This window comes from Triticum dicoccoides, chromosome 6B (assembly GCF_002162155.2).
Source record: "Triticum dicoccoides isolate Atlit2015 ecotype Zavitan chromosome 6B, WEW_v2.0, whole genome shotgun sequence".
NCBI lineage: Eukaryota > Viridiplantae > Streptophyta > Magnoliopsida > Poales > Poaceae > Triticum > Triticum dicoccoides.
Genome location: NC_041391.1, coordinates 277,458,953 through 277,466,176, shown reverse-complemented (window position 1 = coordinate 277,466,176; position 7,224 = coordinate 277,458,953). Strand labels below are relative to the sequence as shown.

General features: G+C 42.4%; 1 protein-coding gene across 1 annotated transcript; it reads right to left on the bottom strand.

Annotated features, from left to right (window-relative positions):
* Positions 1-342: 342 nt before the first annotated feature.
* Positions 343-6,737, bottom strand: LOC119325727 (ATP-dependent RNA helicase DEAH13-like). The gene is made up of 11 exons (XM_037599455.1): positions 6,403-6,737; positions 5,931-6,006; positions 5,760-5,834; positions 5,610-5,659; positions 5,448-5,508; positions 4,951-5,364; positions 4,574-4,786; positions 4,220-4,450; positions 3,490-3,603; positions 2,206-3,405; positions 343-2,113 (listed from the first exon to the last, which is right to left on the bottom strand). Exons 2-11 carry the CDS (start codon positions 5,997-5,999, stop codon positions 680-682), a joined length of 3,861 nt encoding a protein of 1,286 aa, XP_037455352.1. The 5' UTR covers positions 6,000-6,006; positions 6,403-6,737; the 3' UTR covers positions 343-679.
* Positions 6,738-7,224: the final 487 nt, after the last annotated feature.

Sequence of the window (7,224 nt, the reverse complement as noted above, 5' to 3'; positions counted from 1 at the left end):
ATCTAACTGAACTGATGACTGCTTTCTGTTGTTTGCAGCAAACCCTATTTTGGTCAAATATCTCATGGTCCCACAACTGCACATCAGTGGGCGTAGTCTACTCCCTCGGTTCCAAATTACTTGACCCATATTTATCTAGACATGGATGTATCTAGACACTAAACAAATATAGATACATTTGTATTTAGACAAATTCAAGTCAACTAATTTGGAACGGAGGGAGTATTTCTCAAGCTTTCCAGGTTTTAAGCAAACAGTTCCGAACTTATGTGGATGCTCTGCTAGAGAAGAATAAAGCAATAAAATTGAATGATCAGAAAAGATGCGAAATATGTACGATGATTAAACAAAAAGAACAATGGCTGGGGCAAAAACAACTACGTACATCAGCATGGTGGCAATGAAACGAACAAATTCAGTTTACATCAAAGACTATCATCTGCACTAGCTACAGCCCTAGTTTTACTGGTTCAACGGCATATATATCCACTAATTGTTATACTTTTCATTCATGATGAGCTATCTCAACTACTGTTTAGTATCAAGAACATTGCATTGTTACTTCACACCTACTTCATGGAAGTAGAGGGCAACGTTAGACCAGTGATTTGTGGAGGTTACCTCATGAAAGATGTGTTCCATGACAAATAAGCTTCCAGCAGTCTTCTATTTGAACCGACTACCCCTCAACTTTCTTGAACCTCTTTGGGAAAAGTTGGTGTCCCTCAAGCCGAACTTCTTGGTGCATTTGTTCCCATATTGCTTCAAACTGGCTCTGATATTTATCCTGTATCCATGCCTGAATCTCAGGATAAAGAAAATCTGGATCACTACTCCATGCATCTCTTAATGCTCTCCGGCTGTCTTTTAATTTTCCACCAATCTTCATCCTGTTAAGAAGATCTCCAACTCTTCTTTGGCTGGCAGGCCCAAGGACAGCAGATGGTGACAGAGCCAGGAACTTTTGAACCATCCTTAGACATGGCAAGACATCCCCTTTCAGCAAAGCCCATGCAAATACCTGCAACCGCCTGGTGGGGTCTTCGATGGGTAAACTGTGCAGCGGAAGCTGCCAATTATGTCTAGAAAAGATGGGACTAACATAACAGTACACCTGGTCATTCTGAGGCTCGTAATAGGGTTTTGGATCTTCCAGTGGCGCTGAGAAGGTGCAGAGAGAACTAGCATATTTGAAAAGCCATCCAGGCTTTACACTGGTCACACCATGCATGTACGATCTCTTTGTATTTAGTAGTTCCGAGTAAACTACAAACTCTGGTGGAGTTTGGGCAACAGAAGATGATCGGTGGAGATATATTGTATCATCGAGGATGCAAGATTGATAACGTCCAGCTCGAACCTTTCGGTCCTCTTTCGACAATCCAGAAAAAGTGTTAATCTTCTTTGCAACCCTATCGGCCCACCCAGCACATATTCCTTGCCCCAGAAGTTCCTCTTCATTCAGCATTGGTTTTTTGTCGGTTTCACTCCTCCAGGCCTGTTCAACATCCTCAGAACCTCCATAATTCCAAGCAAATTCATCACAAAATTTGCTATTGTGAAATATTAATCGAAGAAGCTGCTTTCTCAATTTTGACATCTCTTCCATTGTTTTGAGGTGAAGTGAGTATTCTCTGCAGAATTCCACTGGGTTCCTTGAACACTCAAATGACCGCAAAGCATGGGAAATGGTTAAAGCATCACTACTAGGGATGGAAAAATCTTTGCGTGCCTCTCGAACCATGGCCTTGAGCTTCTTCTGTCTCTTTCTTTCATCTTGATCCTTACGTTCTGGATCAGGGCCATCCTGGTTTGATTCTCTACTAGTGTCTACCTGAATGAGAAAAGGATTTGCATAACTCAAAGCTGATGCAGCAGCAGTTGCATATCCCAGTATGAAGTTAGATCTGGCATAGCCTTGCTGGCTCTTCAAAATTTTAATTATTGTCAGAAGAAGACGCGAATGTCGTGGGCTCATGGGGTATTGCGCCATAGCCTTTCCCATTGATGTAAGTTTTTCTTTGCTGTCAAGTGCTTCTAATGTCTTCAAGCAACGCTTAGCTTCAACCAAACTTTCATCGTTAGGAGGCGTAGGGAAAGGAAAGTTTTCAACCTGCAATTATCATATTTGCACGAAAATTAGAACAAAAGGCAACACATCATAAAAGATGATTAAAAAAGATAAATAAGTTTTAAGCGCATTACCTTATCAATTTTCATAAACTTGAGCATAAGCACAAGGCTATCAACTGGCATTTTCTTGATCTCTGGCTCAGAGAACTCAGGAAATAAACCATCTTTACCATATGCTGCACCTGAGTAGAGACGGTAACAGTGCCCAGGCCCAGTTCTTCCAGCTCTCCCAGCACGTTGGGATGCTGACGCCTTGCTTATCCACTGGACTTCATAACTTGCCATCCCCGTAGCATGATCATAGTTCTTAACCTTTTCTTTTCCAGTATCGACCACATATGTTATACCAGGAATTGTTAAAGAGGTTTCTGCAACATTAGTTGCCACAACAACTAATCTTTCCCCTTCAGGAATATCACGGAACACTCTAAGCTGCTGCGAAGCTGGTTGCATTGCATAAAGTGGTAAAACACGAAGCCTACGGTGTGAAACAGATGTAGGTTCTGTACGTTTACTGAAAGAAGGATTAAAAGGGTTTGACTTTTCCGCAATTGTCACATTGCTCGATTCCTCAGCAGCTTCCGATTCTCCTGATATCCCTGATATACCTTTAAAGGATGCCTTCAGTACAGATAAACTCTCAGCATGTTTCAAAAATGATAACACTGGTCCATCTTCTGTGGTTTGATGTGCAGCGGAATCCTCATCGCTGTCAGTATCAGTCTCACTCTCTGTTTCAGCATCAGAAGAATCAACATTTAGTCCATCATCCATTTCATCTTGACCATATGAGGAAAACATGTCCTCTTGGTGCTCAGCTTCAGTTCTATCAATATCATATGCTTCAAAAATTTCCTTCTCATCTATTTCTGGTCTTGAACCACACTCATCTCCAACCCTTTCAGGCTTCTTACCAATTTGCCGTTTGGATGCTCTTTGCAGTTTCTTACATAAATAATCAACTTCTCGTTGTCCAGTAACAAATACAAGGATTCCACCTGGTGGTAGACTCTTGTGGATTGACAGAACCTTTTTATAAGCCTGTGCTAAATAATCATCATGTGTCCTCTTCGTGAAGTGAATTGTTACTGGAAATTGCCGTGCAGGTACCTCTACAGTTGGTGGAATCACATCAAACAATCTTCTGTTTGAAATAAATTCCTTTAACTGCAAGGTAGCACTCATCAGCACCACTTTCAGCTGACTAATCATATCTTCTGGCTTAATGTTCTTTCCAGAGCGTATTTTTTTCTGTTGATCTGCGTATGTATCCTTTGACATGCACAGAAGTTAGCCATGCCTGCACGTTTTGGCTTTAATCAAAAGGAAAATGGGGTAAGCTCTTGAGATTCTAACCTTGCGAAGCTTTGTAATTCTACAAAGCATCCCAATAAGTATATCTGTGTTCAAACTCCTTTCATGTGCCTCATCCAAGATGATCACGGAATAGTGCTTCAACAGAATGTCACTCTGTAAAAGATCAGTAAGTCGTGTGATAAGGAGTTTCAATCTTGTTATGTACTCCCTCCGTTCCTAAATATTTGTCTTTCTAGAGATTTGAACAAGTGACTATATACGAAGTAAAATAGGTGAATCTACACTCTAAAATATGTCTACATACATCCGTATGTGGTAGTCCATTTGAAATCTCTAAGAAGACAAATATTTAGGAACGGAGGGAGTAAGACACAGCTTCAAATATATTTTTTTGAACAGGAGCTTCAATTAAAAAAACACATGCATTTCAGAAGAACAAATCACTTGATGCATAGATAAAATCTGTAAATTATACAATTACAGGTAGACAACTGACTGTATAATGATACAATTAGACGACTAACCGAGAGACAGACTAAACCACTAAAGGCAAGTTTAAACCTCATTGTAATTATTTATAAATTTGAGTCATCTGCTGTTATGGCCGTAAAAGTGTCAGATATACCATTTTGTTGCATTTCTGGTCATGGTTCATCTTTTTTAGAACGAGTTATCAGTACATTACAAGAAGAAACTTTTAACTCAAAGTTGAACAATTGAACAAAATAGACTGGTAGGAGTAACCAGGAAAAGTAAACGTATACAAAACCTGGATCTCTCGCAGCAAAATGCCATCTGTCATAAACTTGATGGAGCATTTACTTCCAACTTCTTTATCATGCCTAACTTGAAAACCGACCTCCTTTCCTAGCTTAAGTCCTAACTCATAAGACACCCTCTTGGATGTGGCAAGAACAGCAACACGTCGTGGTTGGGTGATACCAATCATCCCTTTTCTACCAGCTCGATTGCTTGTGCCAAAGCCGGCTTCATATAAGAACTGCAGAACACAGATAGCTTAAAGAGCAATGAAAAAGTTGGCAGCTACTTAACACAAGCAGATAGGATCAGAACTCCTAGTTTAAACCAATGTTTAAGAGAAACCATGTGTGGGCACACTCACCTGAGGGACCTGAGTAGTTTTACCACAGCCTGTTTCTCCACATAGAATTACCACAGAATTTTCGTAGATAGCTTCCATTATTTCCTGCTCCATCATTATTATTGGGAGATCCCTCCTCGCCTTCTCAACCTCCTGTGGTCTTGAGACAGGCACCACAATTGGAGGATTGAAGCATTCTTGTAAAGCAGTTTCACTTTGTTGTAGCTCTTTATCCTAACAAAAGGATAATGACTGAATTAACACAGAACATGACACCAGCTTCTTATTCCCGGCCACTTACAAAATAGGCAAATCTAGAATGCCTTTAGATCAGTTAGATAGTTAATGAGTCAAAAATAGTTGAGATGCCGAAGATAGTTGAGATATGGACCAATTACCTGCAAATCTATCTCAGCGGCAGAGCAATTTTGCACGGATGACTGAATCGGCTGATGTGCCAAAATGTCAGCATCATCATTAGTCTCCTCAGTTTTTTGTCCCAGAATGATCTGGCGTACCGAAATGCCAGCATCGTCATTAGTCCCTTCAGTTTTTTGTTCCAGAATGCTCACGCCAAGATCCATCATAGGTTTCATCGAATCTTTCTCATGATTCTTTCGTTCACTGCCAGGATGATCAAGTTTTGCTGCCTTAATAAACTTCACCGGGGAAACTTCTGGCACAGCTTCATTGTCTCCAGGAACTCCTTTCCGACCACAGTTTTTCTTGAATAGTGAAAGTTCTTCAGGAACATCTAAACCATGCTTGGAGAACTGCGCGGCACGCCTAAATTTTTCTTTCATAGTCGCAGCCTGTAGTATAAAAATATCATGAGAGAAATAACTTTGCAGTGACATAGTAACCAATCCACATGTCACAGATAGATCTACTGTACTTTTCCAATAGAGCACGTAGTATCCAGCAGTGAAAATACATCATCAGCAATCATGTGCTTCCTATTGTGCAGGGACAGTTTCATACAAAGTCGTTAGAGGAAACACAAAACCATCATAGAAAATATCACAATTCTAAACAGAACCAATTAAGACGAGCATACTGCAAAAATTCGATGCTTTTTGCTTGCAGTGCCTTCTTTTGCTTTTCCTCCTGGGAACAATTAGGCAGGCATTAATGCTGATATAAAAACTAAAGCTAACTAGTTTAAAAAAATCTACTACATGGCAAATGGCAAGGTAAGGAGGCGCACCTCCAATTTCTGCATTTTTTTTAGCTGAGTCTTGCTCATCTTTGGGTCTTCCTTGCTCTTGCTTTTCTTGCCATCCTGGCAATTCAGTGGTTATAGGACTCCCATAGTCACATCCTAACATTGGTTGAGAAGGAAACCCAAGAAAGAGGGCCCCAATAAATTTGGCATTACCTTGCCTATCCCTTGTACTTTGTTCTTCCTCTTGCAGGGAAGAATAAGCGCGTTGCTATCGTCCTCCATGCTCTAACTGCAATTAAAGCAAATTGACAGAAACGTCACATACAGCGTGAGGGATACCGGAGTGGCATGGCCAGGATTCGAGCAATCCACATGCCCAAAAATAAGCGCTTATACATTGCAAAAAAAAAAGTACCCATACCATTGCAAAAAAAAAAGTACCCTTCGATTACTCAACAGTTATACGATTTGAACTCTGCCTAATGATCCAACAAAATAGATAGAACATGGCAAAAACAATAACAGTTTATTTGATCTCTTCATCATTTACTTCTATAATATGAATTGACAAGAAAATACATACATTCAAGGGTTCAAGCTTATTGCTATAACTATAAAAACAGGAAATCGGAGAAAATCAACGAGACAATGAGACTCGTTGGGATTGTGGTCCTGGGGAAATCACCGTTGATAGCAGCCTAGCGACGATACGGTGGGGAAAGCGTCGACTTGAACGATCAGCAGGCGGCCGCGGTGGCGCAGTGCCGGAGAGGAGGCAGGGGCGGCGCGACGACCGAGCGGCGGCGGCTGAGAGTACGCGGGTGCGTAGGCGGCGGCGCGTACTGGATTAATTCTCTCTGTCTGGCACAGGCGCACAGCGAGAGAGAGAGAGAGAGAGAGAGAGAGAGAGAGAGAGGATGCTTTCTTCTGGAGGGCGCTAACGCGGAGACGTAGGAGGGATGAGGGGGAGTCTGCGCAGCGGGAACGGAGGTGAGCAATGGGACTGGCGGCGCCGGCGCGGCTCTGGCCTGTCGACTGAGCAAGACAAACTGAACTACCACGACGACTATTCCTCGCATTAAGCAGACCGTAGCAACTTTCGCTGAAGGATGTACAGTAATTGGGCCGGCCCATTTTTGCGAACAGTTAAACAATAAAAATTGGGGAAGCAGTGGATAAAAATTGGTTGAGCCGCTGCGCCCGTGTCTTGCACGTGATAAGTAACTAGGCGTGATCCTCAAAAAAAAAAAAAGTAACTAGGCGCGGTCCCCGCTAGCGCAACTGCCTCCTTCCTGAGAGAGGTGACAGTTTCCTGCTTGTGATCTCCGGCAAGTCGACGGCCTCCGCCCCCCTCTGTCCACTGCTCCGGCGGTTGGAGGAGGGGGGGTGGGCTCCCGTTGCTCTTCCTAGAGGTCCATAGATTATGGATAGGTCTTTGAGTGGAGGCGCTGCTGCGGTGAGGGCAGCGCCGCGTCGAATAATCTGGCCTCGGATTCTCCCTCACCAC

Bases quoted from the DNA above. Each gene is read 5' to 3' on its own strand.
- LOC119325727 (XM_037599455.1), bottom strand. From the start codon at position 5,999: ATGGAGGACGATAGCAACGCGCTTATTCTTCCCTGCAAGAGGAAGAAC. The intron at 5,509-5,609 runs GTATGCTCGTCT...CCTGCACAATAG, and splicing joins AAAAGCATCGAATTTTTGCA to GAAGCACATGATTGCTGATG. The intron at 4,787-4,950 runs GTAATTGGTCCA...TCCTTTTGTTAG, and splicing joins CCGCTGAGATAGATTTGCAG to GATAAAGAGCTACAACAAAG.